Source organism: Rhinopithecus roxellana, chromosome 19 (assembly GCF_007565055.1).
Source record: "Rhinopithecus roxellana isolate Shanxi Qingling chromosome 19, ASM756505v1, whole genome shotgun sequence".
Classification (NCBI taxonomy): domain Eukaryota; kingdom Metazoa; phylum Chordata; class Mammalia; order Primates; family Cercopithecidae; genus Rhinopithecus; species Rhinopithecus roxellana.
In genome coordinates, this window is record NC_044567.1 from 16,215,579 (window position 1) to 16,236,074 (window position 20,496).

Here is a 20,496-nt window from a genome sequence, read left to right on the forward strand (position 1 = left end):
TGGAGTACATTATCTTAAGCAAATTATTCCAGGAACAGAAAACCAATATTGCATGTTCTCACTTGCAAATGGAAGCTAAACATTGGGTACACATGGACACAAAGATGAGAACAATTGGGGACTCCAAAAGGGGGGAGAGAGGGAGAGAGGAAGGGCTAAAAATGACCCATTGCTCACTACCTGGTGACAGAATCATTTGTACCCCAAACCTCAGCATCACACAACATGTAACAAATATGAATATGTACTCTTTGATTCTAAAATAAAAGTTGAAATTATTTTTTAAAAGAGAATGAATTGTGTTCAGTCTTTCCAAAATGTTTCCCCTGTTGTTACATTCATGGATATTTCATGACTTCAGCTTCACTCTTTTTGTCTAAAGACTACAAAATGACTAACTGATTTGACTAAACCTGAAAAGACTTTTCTAGAAAAAAAGTAGGCAGTGATCGATGTCAGTTGACCTCTGTTGAAAGTTTGACTAATGTGTGCTGTCTGCCCTACAGGAGTAGTTAAATGTAATCACCCAGAACCCAAATATAAAACTTTTTAAAAAAGAGAATAACAGTCATATTCAGTTTTCAGTGCCAATAGAATAGAGGTTTATTTTGGTACATAGAAATAACAAGGTGCAAAAATGTTTGTGAAAGACTTTAAGAGAGAGACTTCACTGGACTTCAAGGTCGGAGGCATTAAGATCTGTGGCCCTACAAATGATGGAGGCAGTCTTCAAATTCCTTAGGCTTGATGCATAAATGTCCTGAAGTCAAAGAGGTGGGGGGATGTTGGAGGGCAATTTGTCAGTTTATTAGGAGATTGTCAATGAATTCATTTGGAAGGCAGGGAGTTTGGACAAAATGTAGAATGCAAATACAGAATTTCTAAGGATGAGGCTTGCTTATGGGACACATGTTTGAAAAGAGAGCCCTCATCTGTAGGAAAGGAGGTAATAAGGAACTGGTGTGTTCACGGCAGAGATTTAGCAGCAAGAGGAGGCGCAGCACAAGGGGCGGGGGCAGGTGGAGATGACACAGGTTGGGCGATAGCAAGTGGTGTGGCAGGAGACTCGGCCACAGACTGGACGCAGGCAGCAGCAGGGGCGGCAGCAGCTGGATTCACAGCAAGAGGGGCGGCAGCAGCTGGAGATGCAGCAGCTGGGGCGGCAGCAGGTGGGCTGGCAGCACACAGACTGGCAGCACTGGGGTCTGCAGCAGCTGGACACACAGCAGCTGGGGCGGCAGCAGCTGGAGATGCAGCAGCTGGGGCGGCAGCAGGTGGGCTGGCAGCACACAGACTGGCAGCACTGGGGTCTGCAGCAGCTGGACACACAGCAGCTGGGGCGGCAGCAAGTGGTCCTGCAGCAGGTGGTCTGACAGCAGCTGGGGCGGCAGCAGGTGGGCTGGCAGCACTGGGGTCTGCAGCAGCTAGACACACAGCAGCTGGGGCGGCAGCAGGTAGTCCTGCAGCAGGTGGTCCGACAGCAGCTGGGGCGGCAGCAGGTGGGCTGGCAGCACACAGACTGGCAGCACTGGGGTCTGCAGCAGCTAGACACACAGCAGCTGGGGCGGCAGCAGGTAGTCCTGCAGCAGGTGGTCCGACAGCAGCTGGGGCGGCAGCAGGTGGGCTGGCAGCACACAGACTGGCAGCACTGGGGCCTGCAGCAGCTGGACACACAGCAGCTGGGGCGGCAGCAGGTGGTCCTGCAGCAGGTGGTCTGGCAGCAGCTGGGACGGCAGCAGGTCTCCAGTCCACAACCCTGGTCAGAGCACACAGAGCCACAACAGGAGCTGACCATGGTGTCAGAGGGTGGAGGTTCTCGGTGGGTTTCTAGGAGAGTGAGTATTCTGAGTTTGATCTCTCCTTGCTCTCTCTTTTGCTTTTTATACCCTGCTGAGAGCTACTATGAGCATGTGAATAATCTTGTGGTTTGCACATTACTAACAGAGAAGCAGTTCTTTTTCAGTAAATTAGATAGTTGTGCTTATCTGGTAAATATTTCTATAAATAGAAAAGGCACCATTTCCTTTTCCTGTTGTATTCTGAGCTATCCAATTTGGTTAAGCCAAGTGAATCAGCTCTCATTCTCCTTCCTTCATCTGATGTGTCTTCTGATGTGTAGACCCATTACATGACATTGTTTGATTGGATTCCATAAGTGTTAATTCTTTATTTATTTGACTCCTGGATAATAAGTTGAGAATAGATTTTAAGATGACTAAATCTCCTCTGCTCTCAAAGAGGTTAAAAATAAATCACATAGAATGTGGGTAGGAAAATGGGATGAAAGACTTGGGGGGTGATGGGAGGTAACTTTTGTATAATGAGGAACACTGTGATTCTTTGAATTTTGTGGCTAGTCAGTGAGATGGAAAAGATCCCACTGAGATTCCTGTCTGTTTCATGTTATTGAATGTATTCAGCTTGACACAGATATACTGCAATGATTCATTGCTTTTAAAAGTAAAAACACGTCGGCATGATGGATCCCTTTATAAATTATTATTAGCATGTTCTTCAAAGATGTGGATCATAGGGAACATTTCTGTTCTATTTTGTTGGTAAGTCAAGATACCCAATGAAAGTGTTTAACTGAAGTGTTATTGAAAGTATATTTTCTCGTACTCAAAAGCTGTTTTCTCTCACAGTGTATGTTGGAGATATTTTGCCTGACACACGGAGAAAAGAAATCAAGCTTTAATTTCTGTCCTACGGATGCTTAAACAAGACAAATAAGAAACATGTATAGGAAAGGGTTTAGCAACTATTTAGAGAATTGTGTGATTAGTGAACAAAATAACAATTACGTATTTAATCTGTGCACTCCCAATGAAAGATGAAACAATACTAATAGTTCTAATTTGTTGAGTGCTTACTATGTGTCAGGAATTTTCAGAGTCCTCTATAATTGTTATCTGTTTATACTTCACAAGGATTCTATGATGTAGACACAATTTTTCTGAATTCTTTACCTCCAAGGTACTTGAGGACCAGATAGATTGAAGTCATACAGTCTATAATAGGGAAAGTGCGTCTCTCCTAGAGTGCTCAAGGAACGTTTTGCACATGCACATTTTGCAATTAAATCCCTGCTGGTATTTAAAAACAATTATTTATAATTAAAAAGATGCATGGTATGTTCTCACTCCTAAGTGGGAGTTGAGCAATGAGAGCACATGGACACAGGGAGGGGAACACCACACACCGGAGTCTGTCAGGGGGTGGGGGACAAAGGTAGGGAGAGCATTAGGACAAATACCTAATGCACGCAGGGCTTAAAACCTAGATGACGGATTGATAGGTGCAGCATACCATCATGGCACATGTATAACTACGTAACAAACCTGCACATTCTGCACATGTATTCCAGAACTTAAAGTAAAATAAAAAAAAAAAAGATGCATGATAAGAAACCATCATAAACAAGGTAAAAACACAAATGACTAAATAATAAAAACAGACTCACAATATATATCACAGACAAAGGGTTAATAATATATAAAAGACTTCTGAGACCGGACACGGTGGCTCACACCTGTAATCCCAGCACTCTGGGATGCCAAGGCGGGTGGATTACTTGAGTTTAAGAGTTTGAGACCAACTTGGTTAACTTGGTAAAACCCTGTCTCTACCAAAAAAAAACACAAAAAAGAAGAAAAAACTTGGCAAGGTGGTATGCATCTGTGGTCCCAGCTACTCAGGAAGCTGAGGTGGGAAGATTGCTTGAGCCCAGGAGGTGGAGGTTGCAGTGAACCAAAATTGCACCACTGTGCTCCAGTCTGGGTGACAGAAGAAGAAGAAGGAAAAAAGACTTCTGAAAATAGATAGAAAACAGACCAACAGCCTAATGGGAAAATAAAATGCAAATATCTCACCACCATATAAATATACTCAATCCCATGCATTATAAGAGAAATGAAATAATATGGTATGACACTTCTCACCGGTTAGATTGTCAAAAATGCAAAATCTGACAGCATTCTCTGGAAGTGAAATGATGTGAAAATAGGCATGCTCGCATTTTTCTTGTGAAGGTTTGGCAATAACTAGCAGACTTATTCTTTGACTCAGCTATCCCAATTCCATAAAATATCTCAAAGATACTCAGGTAAATATATGAAAGATGTTGCACAAGATGATTCATAACAGTTCTATTTGGGAAAAAAACTAAAACCTACAATAATACTGGATACAACCCGGGTGTCCTTCAATAGAGTACTGGTGAGTAAACTGTGATGCCTTCCCATGGTGGAGTACTATGCAGCTGTCAAAAGGAATAAGGAGTGTCTCTATAGGCTGCTATAAATTAATTGCCAGTAGATATTGTTAAGAGACAATAAAGCAGTGGAGAAAAATGTGTACAATTGTTCTACAACAATATGTTTTAAAAATCCAGGATATAAATATCGAAAGCATATTTGCTTACAGTTTAAAAAATGACAGAAGAATAGAGAGAGAGGAGATGAGAAAACAGGAAAGAGGGACTTCTGTAAAACATCAAACTGTGCATTTTAAGTATATGTCAATTGTAGCTTAACGTAGCTGAAAAACAAAGAAAAAAATAATGGAAGAATCAACCATATTTGGTGGTGGTGTTGTTGTTGTTGTTGTTGTTGTTGTTGTTGTTGTTGTTTGAGATGAAGTCTCACTTTGTCACCCAGGCTGGAGTGCAGTGGTACGATCTCGGCTCACTGCAACCTCCACCTCCCGTGTTCAAGCAATTCTCCACCTCAGCCTCCTATGTAACTGGATTACAGGCGCCCACCACCACGCTTGGTTAATTTTTGTATTTTTAATAGAGACGGGGTTTCACCATCTTGGCCAGCCTGGTCTTGAACACCTGACTTCGTGATCCACCTGCCTCAGCCTCGCAAAGTGTTGGGATTACAGGCATGAGCCACCGCACCCGGCCTATATTTGTTTTTTAAAAGTTGACCCATAGAGGATGGAGGGAATAGAACAGAGAAGATAGAAACAGACACTAGATTATTTTTGAATGTACCTTTTTCTGTAGCTTTGACTTTGCACCCATGTAAATATTTCACATATTTATAAAAATATTAAATTTAAAAAATCTCTCAAATCACTAAAACCACCACAGCAACAATGGAATCTAACTGTATGTCTAGGCATAACTTCAGAGAAATTAACTATCCCAAGGCCAAAATGTTTTTTTCAAAAATCTGTTAAGTTTGTTTGCAATAACTATACTGTTGTTATTAGTATTGGCAATATTATTCCAAGACTGTTGTGCAAGCATTATGGAATAAAGAAAATGAGTAATTACACCAAGGAACTGTTATTTTTGGCAAGGAAGAAAAGAGATTTGGGAAAAAGATATGAGATTAAGTAAAATCCTGTAATTATCAGTAGAAACGCTGATAAACTTTATTTTTTAAGTAATATTTTCTGGTTGAGGACACTGAAAAAGTTGAGAGAAAATAATCAATTTAGTAATACTCATCATTTTTACGTTTCAATCTCTGGTCCCAAATGCCATATTCACTACAAGGAACATGGGTTCCTTGGAGAAATGGCTGAATATAAGTGTGGGTAAGGAAATATACAAATGAACCTGGAATATCTTATTATATACAAAACAAACAAATCTACTAGATTCACGTCAAAAGTAGCCAGAGACCAACTTGAAGTTCGTTATTTGAGCACCAATGGGGATATGAACTGGAACCCACAGGTTCATATTGACAGAAAAAAAAAAAAAATGCTTCGGTCAGCTTTGAATGATGGTCCATTAGCAAGATTAACCAAGAAAAGAGGATAAAAAGTCTAAATAAACTCACTAAGAATTGAAACGGGAGCTATCACAACTGACACCACTGAAATACAAAAGATCATTCAAGGCTGCTATGAACACCTTTCCACACACAAACTAGAAAACCTAGAAGAGATGGATGAATTCCTGGGAAAATACAACCCTCCTAACTTAAATCGGGAAGAATTAGCTACCCTGAACAGACCAATAACAACCAGTGAGATTGAATGGTAATTTAAAAATTACCAACAAAAGAAAGTCTAGGACCAGACAGATTCACAGCAGACTTCTACTAGACATTCAAAGAAGAATTGATACCAATCCTTTTGAGGCTATTCCACAAGATAGAGAAAGAAGGAATCCTCCCTAATTCATTCTATGAAGCCAGCATCACCCTTAATACCAAAACCAGAAAATGACACAACCAAAAAAGAAAACTACAGACCAATATCCTTGATGAACATAGATGCTAAAATCCTTAACAAAATACTAGCTAACTGAATCCAACAGCATATCAAAAAGATAATCCACCATAATCAAGTAGGTTTCATACCAGGGATGCAGGGATGGTTTAACATATGCAAGTCAATAAATGTGATACACCATATAAACAAAATTAAAAACAATCACATGATCATCTCAATAGATTCAGAAAAATCATTTGACAAAATCCAGCACCCTTTATTATTGAACCCTCAGCAAAACTGGCATACAGGGCACATACCTTAATGTAAAAGTCATCTATGACAAACCCACAGCGAACATAATACTGAATGAGGAAATGTTGAAAGCATTCCCTCTGAGAACGGGAACAAGACAAGGATGCCCACTCTCACCACTCTTCTTCAACATAGTCTGGAAGTCCTAGCCAGAGTAATCAGACAAGAGAAAGAAATAAAGGGCATCCAAATCAGTAAAGAGGAAGTCAAACTGTCCTTGTTTGCTGACGATATGGTTGTTTACCTTGAAAACTCTAAGGATTCCTCCAGAAAGCTCCTAGAACTGATGAAAGAATTTAGCAAAATTTCCAGATACAAGATTAATGTACACAAATCAGCAGCTCTTCTATACACCAACAGAGACCAAGTGGAGAATCAAATCAAGAACTCAATCCCCTTTACAATAGCTACAAAGAAAATACTTAGGAATATACTTAACAAAGGAGTCAAAAGACCTTTACAAGGAAAACTACAAAACACTGCTGAAAGAAATCATAGGCTACAGAAACAAATGGGAACACATCCAATGCTCATGGATGAGTAGAATCTATATTGTGAAAATTATCATACTGCCAAAAGCAGTCTACAAATTCAATGCCATCTGCATCAAAATACCACCATCATTCTTCACAGAGTTGGAAAAAACAATTCTAAAATTCATATCGAACCGAAAAGGAGCCCGCATAACCAAAGCAAGACTAAGCAAAAATAACAAATCTGGAAGCATCACACTATCTGATTTCAAACTATACTGTAAGGCCATAGTCACCAAAACAGTGTGGTACTGGTATAAAAATAGGCACAGGGATCAATGGAACAAAATAGAGAACCCAGAAACAAACTCAAATACTTAGAGCCAACTGATCTTCGACAAAGCAAACAAAAACAGAAAATGGGAAAAGGACACTGTTTTCAACAAATGGTGCTGGGATAATTGGCCAGCCACATGTAGGAGAATGAAACTGGATCCTCATCTCTCATTTTATACAAAAATCAACTCAAGATGGATTAAAGACTTTAACCCGAGACCTGAAGCTATAAAAACTGTAGAAGATAACATTGGAAAATTCCTTCTAGTTATTGACTTAGGCAAAGATTTCATGACCAAGAACCCAAAAGCAAATGAAACAAAGATAAATGACTAGGACCTAATTAAACTAAAGAGCTTTTGCATGGCAAAAGAAACAGTCAGCAGAGTAAACAGACAACCCACAGAATGGAAGAAAATCTTCACAATCTATACATCTGACAAAGGACTAACATCCAGAATGCACAATGAACTCAAATCTGTAAGAAAAAAAAAATCCCATCAAAAAGTGGGATAAGGACATGAATAGGCAATTCTCAAAAGCAGATAAACAAATGGTCAACAAATATATGAAAAAATGCTCAGAATCACTAATGATCAGGGAAATGCCAATCAAAACCACAATGTGATACCACCTTACTCCTGCAAGAATGGCAAAAAAAAAAAAAAAAAAAAAAAAAAAAAACAGTAGATATTGGCATGGATGTGGTGATCAGGGAACACTTTCCACTGCTAATGGGAATGTAAAATAGTACAACCTCTATGGAAAACAGTGTGGAGATCCCATAAAGAACTAAAAGTAGAACAGATGGCAGAACTACCATTTGATCCAGCAATCCCACTACTGGGTATATATCCAGAGGAAAAGAAGTCATGATTCGAAAAAGATACTTGCACACCCATGTTTATAGCAGCACAATTCACAATTTCAAAATCATGGAACCAACCCAAATAAATGCCCATCAATTAACAAGTGCATAAAGAAACTGTGATATATATATATATATATGATGGAATACTGCTCAGCCATAAAAAGGAATGAATGCGCAGCATTTGCAGTGGCCTGAATGAGATTGGAGACTATTATTCTAAGTGAAGTAACTCAGGAATGGAAAACCAAACATTGTATGTTGTCACTGATATGTGGGAGCTAAACTATGAGGATGCAAAGGCATGAGAATGATACAATGGATTTTGGGGGAAGAATGGGCAGGGGTTGAGGGACAAAAGACTACAAGTATTGTGCAGTGTATACTGCTTGGGTGATGAGTGCACCAAAATCTCACATGTCACCACTAAAGAACTTACTCATGTAACCAGATACCAGATACTACGTGTACCTGAATAACTTATGGAAAAATAAAATAACAAAAATTTAGAAAATCCTGTTGCAACACTATTCAGGAAAAAGATAAGCCTTACTCTTAAGTGTTCGTAGGCACTGACATATAATATAATAAAAGGAAAGGTTTTGGCAAAAATTTGAATTATCGTAAGATTAGGGTTCAAAACAAGCATTATGTATTTCAGTTTCCTCTCCTTCCTTCCTTCCTTTCTTGCTCTTTCTTTCTTTCTTGCCCTTTCTTTCTTTCTTTTGTTCTTTCTTTCCCTTCCTTCCTTCCTTCCTTCCTTCCTTCCTTCCTTCCTTCCTTCCTTCCTTCCTTCCTTCCTTCCTTCCTTCCTTCCTTCCTTCCTTCCTTTCTTTCTTTCTCTCCTTCTTTCTTTCTTTTTCTTCCTTTTGTTGACAGAGTCTCACTCTGTTGCCCTGACTGGAGTGCCATGGCATGATCTTGGCTCACTGCAACCTTCACCTCCTGGCTCAAGCAATTCTCATGCCTCAGTCTCCCACATAGCTGGGATTACAGGCATGTGCCACCACACCTGGCTAATTATGTATTTTTGGTAGCGATGAGGTTTTGCCAAGTTGGCCTGGCTGGTCTCAAACTCCTGGCGTCGAGTGATCTACCTGCCTCAGCCTCCCAAAGTGCTGGGACTACAGGTGTGAGCCACCGTGGTCAGCCAAGTTTCAGGTACTTTCAGTGAAAAATGAGATAACATACACAGCTACTGTATGACAGTGCTTGCCACGTGCCAGATCTTCTGTTGAATGCTTGGTAATTATAGTCTTGATCTTTATTCTCAAAGAACACATGAGGTTCTCAGTACTCTCTGTGAGTTTATACAGAAGTGAATTAAAGTGACTGTGTCCTGTAAGAGTCTTACTATAAGCAATAGTAATTCCGCACCTTCGATTGTGCTGTTACATCTCCTTAGAATGTTCCTTTTTCCATATAAATGCAATACATTCTTATTCTTCCTTTAAGTTCCAGCCCAGATTCCCTCTCCTTTCTGATGTTTTCCTTAGCCTATTATTTTATTGAAGTCTCATCTCCTCCTTTATGGCTGACATTATGCTGCAGAGTACTCTAACTCAGCACATCTGACTGTAAGCTGAAGGTGTTTATCTATGTGTGTCCAGCTGGATGGTAAACACCCAAGATGAATACTTTATTTGTATGGTTTTATCATCATGCTTGAAAATGAGTACATCATTAGTGTTTTTTTTTTTAATTTAGACATTATTTTTAAATTTAATTTTGTTTTGTAATTACATAAAATCTTTTTTTTTTTTTTTTTTTTTTTTTTTTTTTTTTTGACAGAGTCTCGCTCTGTCACCAGGCCGGAGTGCAGTGGCACAATCTTGGCTCACAGCAAACTCCACTTCCTGGGTTCAAGCGATTCTTCTGCCTCAGCCTCCCGAGTAGCTGGGATTACAGGTGCATGCCACCACGCCCAGCTAATTTTTGTACTTTTAGTAGAGACGAGGTTTCACCATGTTGGCCAGGATGGTGTCAATCTTTTGACCTCATGATCCACCCACCTTGGCCTCCCAAAGTGCTGGGATTACAGGCGTGATGTAGGCCCGACCTACACAAAATCTTTATGGTTCCAAAATAAATTCTACAAAATGAGGCATATTGAAGGAAGTTTTTCTTATATTTCTGTTCCCTCTTTATATTCTCTCCTTTCCCCATTTAAAAAATCAACATTTTTTAAATTTAAGGTTTTTCTTGACATCTTTATTTTAAATATAAGTGTGTCTGTATTTACATATTTATATCTTCTTTATTTATTAGATAAGTGGTCACATACTCTAAATGCTTTGTTTCAATTCACTTTTCATCACTTGTGGTGATATATTGTTTATTGCACAGGAGTATGTTCAGATATTCCTCAATCCGTTTTCAATGAAAAAGTATCCTGTTTTGTGGATATAATGTAGGTTACTTAGCCAGTCTCCTCCTGATGGGTATCTGGGTTGTTTCCAGGCTTTTGCTATTGAAATAATATTCTTGACTTGAAAGCAAAGGATAGTCAATACCTCCCTATAAGATCTACCCTTATTATTTCATTCACTTATTCTCTATTCTCATTTTCTCCACAGGCTCTCTCATTAATTCCAGAGTAGATTAGAATATTTGATTATTGGCTTGTCTCATTTTTATTCTTATATTACTTGTAGCTTCTGTATGTGAAGTTTTATCTCTGTATTTGTATGTTGATTGTAGCCTTTAGCATAATACCTTTTCCTACTTTGTCTTCTGCAATGCTTTTTGTGTAAGTCTAACTGGTGAGATATAAAAATTGTGGCCTCAGCGTTCTTCCATTTGCATTTTCATTATATGCATCTCCGTCTTTACCTTTTCACTTTTAACCTTCAGATGTGTGTTGATTCACTTGTGTCTCTTTATAGATGGCATAATGTTGAGTTTTCCTTTTCATAAGCTAATCTGAAAATCTTTTTTAAAGTGAGTTGAGCCTATTATATGTATGGATATAATCAATCTGCTTAACTTTAATTATGTCATTTTTATTATACCTATATATAATAGTGATATATAATAAATTATCTTTATATATTTGTTAAATATTTCTCTCTCCTCTCTGTCTCTTTATCTTTCTATCTCTCTGTCTTTCACTTTTAAACTTCTAATCTTTCACCTTTTAAATTCTCTCTTCTCAGCATGCCTTTTGGTATTTAGGAATGTTTGTATTTTGTACTAATGGTTACCTTTATATACCTCATGAGCTCTATTTTTTAGCTACTGTCAGTGGATTCTCTGCTTACAGAAATATTGAAATTATCTAGTTACTTCTTTATTCCTCACTCCCTGAGCATGAGATTTGAATTCCTGGTCAATACCTATAAGGCAATCAGCAAACTTCTACTTTATGTATTTGCTCTCCTTTTCCTTCCTGTTTTGGCAGTTGTGCTGTATCGACATTGTCAGTACATAGCTGTTATATATCACACTTCCTCTCTTAGGCTTATCATGCATTCTTGTTCTTAGTTCCAGAGGATACATACAGATCCAGACCTCATGTAGATGTCCTTCCAGTATCTTTAGTCATTTGATTTTATGAAGTTCGCTTGTTAATAAATTCTTCAGGATACACCCATGGGGGAGAATATTCACTGGGTTTTTTTATGCTTATAATAGTTTGTTTGTGGCCTTTATACCTGAAGTTCAGTTTGGCTGAATTTAAAATCCTTGCCTCACATTTTCTTTCCTTGAGTGTTACTCTATTATCTTCCAACATTTTCATCAAAATGTGTGAAAACAAGCTAGTTTTATTTCCTTCTAGTTGACATGGACATTTGCCTGGATGTTCAAATGATTATTTTTCTTTCAATAATTATTATGTTTTTCTTTAAAATTCAAGGCTTTTATACTGTTATGTTTCAATTTTGACCATTATGAGCTTATTTTTCCAGCAGGAGTAGCTATACTTATAGCAGATAAAACAAACTTAAAATCAACAACAGTAAAAACAGAGAAAGGAGGTCATTATATAATAATAAAGGGATCAATTGAACAAGCAGATATAACAATTCTAAATATACATATTAGTAAGACAGTGAGCTTAGTAAATTTGAAAGTCCCTTTGCTACCTGTCCTTTTTTGTACTCTGCTGAAGCTGCTGTGACCATATCCTGAATCATTTCCTACTTTATTTTCTTATGGAGATGTTGGGGCTCAGAAAACCAAACCCCAAAATATGATTCTTTGGTATGTTGACTGGGGAATTGTGGAGAACAGCAGCTATAAGCAGAGGTTTTCTCTGAGATTCCCACATCAGCCTGAAGACATCCAGGAAAGATACATAACAGGACATCCAGGAAAGATACATAACAGGAAAAGAGGCTAAAAGTTGACATCACCCCAGAGAGGCTTTGCCTGAAGGACTTTACCTACATAGCAAGACAGCCTTTGTTCACCATGTATTTCTTCCCCTTACCTTCCCATAGCTTCTGGACACCTCCCCTAAGAAACCCCAAGACCCTATTCTGATGCTATACAAACTTCAATCATTGGCCTTTCTTCAAGTCTTATAGTTTGTGAGGCTCTGCATATGCATGTAATAAATTTGTATGCTTTTTCTCCTGTTGATCTGTCTGCTGTCACTGTTTTTCCAGAGACTCAAATTCTCAGATCTTTAGAGAGTAGAGGGAAAGCTTAAAACTCACCTATGGAAACATTATTCGTGAAATTAGATCATTAAGTTTTTCTGGTTTAATATTTTAAGATGAAAGAAAATATGATTTCCCTTTCCCAGTGTGTTAAGATTTTCCAATCTGGACTTTCTCACAGAATTAACTTGCCTATTACTTTGTTTGTCTACTGTGTCTTCTCAAGATGGCCCATCACATGGATTCAGTCACTGGTATGTACCTGTGATCTGTGTATCATGCCATGATCCTGTTTGGGCAAATTGTTCTCATGATGCCAAGTTCTCTTTTGATGTCAAAGAGAAGCAGAATTAGAGTAGGGAAATAAAAAGAAACAAGCTCATCTTTCTGAGTTAGTTACCTGTGTGCAATGAGGAAGACATATTCTATTTGTGAGTCATAAATATTAATTAGATAGTGGACTCTGTAGATGTCTTCAAAGTATGCACCAGCTATCATTTCCTTTATTCAATTTGAAACTGTTACCAATGACTTATTGTTTTAAAATATGGATAGGCATTTGGAGCTACTCTGAATAAACTCTCACTGGCCTAATATGGGACAGCTTGGGCACCAAAATGAATATTGGCAGTAATAGATTACAACCCATCAAATAAAACTAAGGATTGATGAGTCCATATTGATATGAATTAAATGGAGAAGTTAAAAAAAAGGAAGATGAGAAAGTTATCCATGACAGTAGAATGTCAATGAGTAAATGCAGAAGGAACAAAGGAGTTTCAAATCACCATTTACAACTATTATAATAAAACTCGATCAAGTAAATATCATCAATGAATACTATAACTATTGGGTGGAAGTTTGATGGGGAGCAGGATATTTGCACACTTCAAAATATTTTCCCAATATCTATTCATTAATTTCAAAGGGAAAATGTTAACTTTACTGTGGAGAAACTTGAGAACATACCCTTAATCACAGGATCAAAGTTAGCAGCATTGATAATGGACAAACTAGCATGTGTCTCCTGAAGTCACACACTGAAAGGACACATTACTTACACAATATTTCTGCTAAAATGCAAAACCTGAATATAAGCATGAGGAAACATCAGATAAACTCAGACTAAGAAATACTCCACATAATGACTGGCCTGCTGTCTTCAAAAATATTAGCGCCATCTAATATAAAGACAGTCTGAGCAAGTATTTCAGGTCTAAATAAACTAAAGAGATATGATAGCTAAATGCACTATACAAACATGGATAAAAATTGCTCGATAGGATATTATTGGAAAAATGACAACATTTGGATATAGCATGTATATTAGGTAATAATATTGCATCAACATCTAGTTTAATTGATATCTTTACTGTGGTTATACATGAAAATGTCCTTTGTCTTAGAACATAAGTCTATCTCTATCCATGTAATCTCTCTAGAGAGAGAGAGAAATCCATTGTGGTCAAATGTTGAATCTAGGTGAAGACTATATGGCATAAGGAATTCTTTACTCTTATAACTATTCTGTAAGCTTGAAATATTTTCAAAAATGAAAAAAAGTTTAAAAATAAAATGAATTAGGATTAGAAAAGTATGTTTTCTTTAGGATGTTAAAAGAAAAATTTAGACAAATTAAATTTAACAGATTTTCATTCATCAAAGAACAATTCATGAATTGGGCAGCTCCCAGACCAGCACAGGTTCAGAGCAACTCCTTGGCTGCCATTTGGTTAAATAACATTTATGGATAGAAAAAGGAAAGTGATTTGAGTAGTTGCAACTGAGACCATATGACGTTCTATTAAATATCTGAATATTAAGATGAAGAACTGGCTTATGATCGCACACCTCAATTATTAAAAGTAGCCCTAATCTAAAAAAAAAAAAAAGAAAAAAAGGAAAAGGAAAGTGATGTACATAAAACCAAAGTGAGGGACAGAAATAGCTGGGTTGGTTAGAGTTCAATGTTTGCCTTAGTTGAACATGGTTTAAATAGTTGGCCCCTGTGATTGACCAGAACTGGGCTGCTGTGGACTTGGATACTTGTTGGAAAGGTATGTCACAGTTTGTTTACATATCTTGTTAGGTTACAATTTACTATGCATGGAGAAACCTTTATGCCAAACCTAAAATATGTAAAGAGTCAGCTTTAGGCTAAACTTAATTTAACAATTGTTAGTATAATAAGAGTGAGAAGTTTGGGTCTTTTGGAGGAAACGCTGAAGTATACAGTAAAATTTACTTCATAGGAGCGTCTACTATAAAAAACTGTTTAAAAATATTTCTAACACAGTAAATCTTTCATCTCCTTGGGTATCTGAAAATAAAGAATTTCTGGCAATGTAGCTGACTGAGTTGATACTGACAGACCCACTTCCTGGTACAAGTAAATATAAATGCTTCAAAAATTAAAAAAAAATCAATCATGTAGTTGAACTTGAGAAAAGTAGAGAAAAGTTATTTGTCAGAAACTAAGAGGGAGCTCAAATGGCAAATACTAGCTGATGTCCTGTGGCCTGTGGGAAGGTTTGACATCTGGTTAGATGCCCTCAGAATTGGAGGCTGGTGGTTAAAACTCAGGCAGGTACAAGAAATGGGACCTGAAATTATCACAAGGCAGGATCTAGGAAGTAAGACCCTTATATAAAATTTACATTCTTAATGCTATTTGGGCAGATTGTTCTCATGATGCCAAGATGTCTTTTGATGTCAAAAGCTACACTGCTACACTCATCAACCCATCATCTAGGTGTACATGTGGTGTATATGTGCCACATTTTCTTAATCCAGTCTGTCATTGCTGGACACTTGGGTTGGTTCCAAGTCTTTGCTATTGTGAATAGTGCCGCAATCAATGTACGTGTGCATGTGTCTTTATAGCAGCATGATTTATAATCCTTTGGGTATATACCCAGTAATGGGATGGCTGGGTCAAATGGTATTTCTAGTTCTAGATCCTTGAGGAATCGCTACACTGTCTTCCACAATGGTTGAACTAGTTTACAGTCCCATCAACAGTGTAAAAGTGTTCCTGTTTCTCCACATCCTCTTCAGCACCTGTTGTTTCCTGACTTTTTAATGATTGCCATTCTAATTGGTGTGAGATGGTATCTCATTGCGGTTTTGATTTGCATTTCTCTGATGGCCAGTGATGATGAGCATTTTTTCATGTGTCTGTTGTCTGCATAAATGTCTTCTTTTGAGAAGTGTCTGCTCATATCCTTTGCCCACTTTTTGATGGGGTTGTTTGTTTTTTTCTTGTAAATTTGTGAGTTCTTTGTAGGTTCTGGATATTAGCCCTTTGTCAGATGAGTAGATTGCAAAAATTTTCCTCCATTCTGTAGGTTGCCTGTTCACTCTGATGGTAGTTTCTTTTCCTGTGCAGAAGCTCTTTAGTTTAATTAGATCCCATTTGTCAATTTTGGCTTTTGTTGCCACTGCTTTTGGTGTTTTAGATATGAAGTCCTTATCTTTGGTTTTCAACAACTTTCCTTGATGTGTCTACATGTGGTTTTTGTTTTTATTCACTCTGCTTGGGTTCAGAGACGTTCTAGAATCTGTGACTTGAAGTTATCAATTGTTTCAAATTGCCCTCCAGTATCTCTTTGTTTATTACTTCTCCATTCTCTCTTCTCTCCTTCTGGGACTCCAGATTATATGTATCTTAGACTTTTCACTATGCTCTAAGTGTGTCTTATGCTATTATCTCTATTTTAAAACTTGTTCCCTCTGCATTCCACTGTGAGTATTTTCTACTTCCATTTTGCTATTCCCCTCTTCTGTCTAATCTTCTGTTAAACTTATTTAATGAATTCTTAATTTCAGTTTTTGAGATTTTTGGTTCTAGAATTTTCACTGAACTCTTTAAAAATAGATTCTACTTCTTTAATAAAATTTACATTTTTAATCTATTATTTCAAATATATTAATTGTAAGTATTCTAAAGTCAGTGTTAATACCTATATATAGATCATCCTTGGCTCTGTTTCTATTTTCTTTTCTTCTTGATTTTGTTCATTTAGCCTTTTTTTTTTTTTTTTTTTTGGCATGCATGGTAATTTTTTAAATTGAATGCCAGAGATTCAGAAATTATATATGAAAAACTGTAGAGGCTGGAGGTGATCTTGTCTTTCACCTGAAGGAATTTAATTTTTTTCTGAGACCACGGTCCCTCAAATACTGTCTGCATAAGTCAACTCCCAATGCTCATAAACAACTGTTTTCTTAGTTTTGTCTAATTATTAGAGTCATTCCTACTGAAAGGTTGAATCTTCTATCAGTTACTTTGTCACAACTGAAAGTGGAATTCTGTCCTTTAATTTTTTAAAATTATACCTTATGTTCCAGGGTACATGTGCACAACCTGCAGGCTTTTAGATAGGTATACATGTGCCATGTTGGTTTGTTGCACCTATCAACTCTTCATTAACATTAGGTATTTCTCCTAATGCTAGCCCTCCCCCAGCCTCCCACCCTCCAACAGGCCCCAGTGTGTGATATTCCCCACCCTGTCCAAATGTTCTCATTGTTCAATTCCCACCTATGCGTGTCCTTTAATTTTTCAAGTGACCACTCTTTCCTTCATCGGGATTTTGGACCTTGCACTCTACTAGTTGTTGTCTTACTTCTCTGGTGATTCCTTCGCAGTCTTCTGTGGTTTCTGTTGCTTTGTTTTCAACTTACAAGTGATGGAGTGTCCCACAGCTCAGGGCATAGATGTCTTTTTCTCAGACACTTATTCCCTATGACCAGGAAGCCACATTCAGTCCCACGGCATTCAAAGTCCCATTTCATATACTGAGACCAATTGAAGGTTCATTTAATTTTCACCTACTTTTTCTGACCCATCGGGAGTTGTGTGCTGTAAGTGATGTGGAGGAATAATGCCCCTACACAGTTTAAATTATTGTTTGTTCATGTAGTAAAACCTATTGAAGTTAAAGATTCATGATTCAATGCCACTGCATTATTCATTGGACCTTTAACTCCTAGAATATGTATTTAGTACAGAACTTTCTAAATGTTTCTCTTGCTTTTACTAGCTTCAATTGATGTAAAATTTATTTTCACCATTTTCCCCTAGGATGGAATTTATAGGCCATATTCTGGGTTTACCTAAGAACCAAACTAGTCTGTTAGTTGGTTTCTTCTAAGTCCCCATATTTCTCTATGAAAATTCATTTTGGAATTTATTGACCAAGACCACGTGCCCTAAGACCATGCTGTTAAATACACATCACAGAAAAGTCATTAAGGTAGGAAAAATATTAACATTTGAGTATTTTACATTTTCTGCAATTCTCCAACTTCTCAGAAGATTGATTTTCCCTAAAGGTAATTACTTTGTTGTTAGTGGATGGAGATGAAATTAAAGCAATTTAGAGTGTAATAAATTGAATTACATGAGAGATGGATAAACCCTAAGGAGTAGCCTCTGGTTTTACAAGAGTGGGATAAAAGGGATAAGGGCAGAACGAGATGACAGGATCAGGGAGCATGGGTGGAGGAGGAAAATAGAAGAATAAAGCAAATAAGAGAGGAGTGGGGTTGTAGGGAAAGATACACTTTCAAAAATATTTAAGAAAATTTAGCTGTGGGATATAACCCTTCTCTATATTCATAAAAAAAACTTAACTAAAAATCTTTATTTTTCTTCAATACTTTTGGAAGCATCCACGTATTGCCATTATTTATTTATTTTTTAAACTCATTACATGTTGGGATTTTCTTGAAGGTGAGAGCAAGAATAGGATTCATTCAGTTGTGTTTTGGGTGTAATTTCTCAGGAACTAAGGACAATCATTACAAAGCAACACAAAAAGAACATTGTATTTCTATGCGATGAAGGTGGAGTTTTATTCAGAAGCAGAAAAAATAAGACACAGAAACATTGCTGTAAAAGGAAATACAGGATGAAACAATCAGACTTTCAAATCTGAGAGTGAGACATCCTTGCCCTGAGTAACCCTGCAAGAATTTCCATGTTTGGGACAGAAGAACTTGGTATCCATAAATACAAATATAGGGTATAAGACTTGATAAATTCTATTAATTTCTTGCTGTAAATAACATCTAATTTCACACTTGGGTCAACACGGGGAACATATATTTTAGATGTATATCCAGGACATATAGCCTACATCTATGTCCAGTATATGGACACACAGTTGGTGGGAATGGCCTCTCCTGAGTTGTCTATGAGATGCACAAGGTCTGCTTCTGTGATAAGTGAGCTGAAGGGGAGGAGATAGTTTCAGGAAAGGAGCTCAGCAGCAAGAGGAGGCACAGCACAAGGGGCGGGGGCAGGTGGAGATGACACAGGTTGGGCGATAGCAAGTGGTGTGGCAGGAGACTCGGCCACAGACTGGACGCAGGCAGCAGCAGGGGCGGCAGCAGCTGGATTCACAGCAAGAGGGACGGCAGCAGCTGGAGATGCAGCAGCTGGGGCGGCAGCAGGTGGGCTGGCAGCACACAGACTGGCAGCACTGGGGCCTGCAGCAGCTGGACACACAGCAGCTGGGGCGGCAGCAAGTGGTCCTGCAGCAGGTGGTCTGGCAGCAGCTGGGGCGGCAGCAGGTGGGCTGGCAGCACACAGACTGGCAGCACTGGGGCCTGCAGCAGCTGGACACACAGCAGCTGGGGCGGCAGCAAGTGGTCCTGCAGCAGGTGGTCTGGCAGCAGCTGGGGCGGCAGCAGGTGGGCTGGCAGCACACAGACTGGCAGCACTGGGGCCTGCAGCAGCTGGACACACAGCAGCTAGGGCGGCAGCAAGTGGTCCTGCAGCAGGTGGTCTGGCAGCAGCTGGGGCGGCAGCAGGTGGGCTGGCAGCACACAGACTGGCAGCACTGGGGCCTGCAGCAGCTGGACACACAGCAGCTGGGGCGGCAGGTCTCCAGGCCACAGCCTTGGTCAGAGCAGACGGAACCACAACAGGAGCTGACCATGGTGTCAGAGGGTGAAGGTTCTGGGTGGGTTTCCAGGAGAGTGAGTTTCGTGAGTTTGAGAGTCTTCCTTGCTACATGGCCCCTTTTATACCCAGCTGAGGAGACTTTGTGATTATGAGAAGATTATTTCCTTGTTTTTATTTATATGACACAAATGCAATTACTAAACTATATTATTGTGTTTTTCTAGTAAGAAATCCATTATATAGAAAATGATTATTTCCCTTTTCTCACCCTGGTGTTCCCACATGAGTCACCTCTTGTTTCCCTTTTCTTGGTTTCAGTGTCACATGACTTCAGTCTCTGGGTATCATGTGACATGGGAGGGCCACTGTCGCTTGTCTGTTTCTCATCTTGATATCATTTTGGGAGAGCTTCTGATTGGGCTAAGGCCTCATGGAGAAATGCATGTGTCAATCAGCTGGAATGCTGACAGGAAAAAAGAAAGTATGCTCCTGTTTTTGAGTGTGAGAAACGAGGAAGCTTATGATTCATTGTATGTATCCTGGGTGGTCATTGAACTAACCAAATGCCTAGGTCATTGCAAGCTGTGTTAATTCTCATCACTTGGGTGCACCTTGAAACAGTTAGTAGCGACTCACTGTTTCTAAGGAGCAAGGCGTCATCTGGGCTTGAGTTGTGTCTGTCTTCAAAAGTGTCCTGCAGGCTGAGGTAGAGTAAAGTGGATCATAGTTTTTGATCTGCCTTTTTAAATATCAAAATGTGTAATGGTTATGCCTTATTGACATTTTATTAAAATCTTTTTCATACATTCTGAG

General features: G+C 38.5%; 3 protein-coding genes across 6 annotated transcripts in view; 1 reads left to right on the forward strand and 2 right to left on the reverse strand.

Moving 5' to 3' along the window:
* LOC104658490 (keratin-associated protein 9-2-like) overlaps positions 1-20,496 on the forward strand; it is a 335,619-nt gene that overhangs the window by 264,453 nt on the left and 50,670 nt on the right. The gene's annotated exons all lie outside the window — the stretch shown is intronic.
* Positions 640-1,795, reverse strand: LOC104658484 (keratin-associated protein 4-12-like). Of its 2 annotated transcripts, XM_030923843.1 has the most exons (3): positions 1,521-1,795; positions 1,410-1,460; positions 640-1,379 (listed from the first exon to the last, which is right to left on the reverse strand). In XM_030923843.1, exons 1-3 carry the CDS (start codon positions 1,793-1,795, stop codon positions 980-982), a joined length of 726 nt encoding a protein of 241 aa, XP_030779703.1. In that variant the 3' UTR covers positions 640-979. The 2 variants fall into 2 exon arrangements, with proteins under 2 accessions (XP_030779703.1, XP_030779702.1); XM_030923842.1 differs by having other exon boundaries at positions 640-1,795.
* On the reverse strand, positions 18,609-19,717 carry LOC104658485 (keratin-associated protein 4-12-like). 3 transcript variants are annotated; one of them, XM_030923859.1, is made up of 3 exons: positions 19,643-19,717; positions 19,500-19,594; positions 18,609-19,454 (listed from the first exon to the last, which is right to left on the reverse strand). In XM_030923859.1, exons 1-3 carry the CDS (start codon positions 19,715-19,717, stop codon positions 19,040-19,042), a joined length of 585 nt encoding a protein of 194 aa, XP_030779719.1. In that variant the 3' UTR covers positions 18,609-19,039. The 3 variants fall into 3 exon arrangements, with proteins under 3 accessions (XP_030779719.1, XP_030779718.1, XP_030779717.1); XM_030923858.1 differs by having other exon boundaries at positions 18,609-19,594; XM_030923857.1 differs by having other exon boundaries at positions 18,609-19,717.

Coding starts and splice junctions, on each gene's coding strand:
- LOC104658485 (XM_030923857.1), bottom strand. CDS start 19,717: ATGGTCAGCTCCTGTTGTGGTTCCGTCTGCTCTGACCAAGGCTGTGGC.
- LOC104658484 (XM_030923842.1), bottom strand. CDS start 1,795: ATGGTCAGCTCCTGTTGTGGCTCTGTGTGCTCTGACCAGGGTTGTGGA.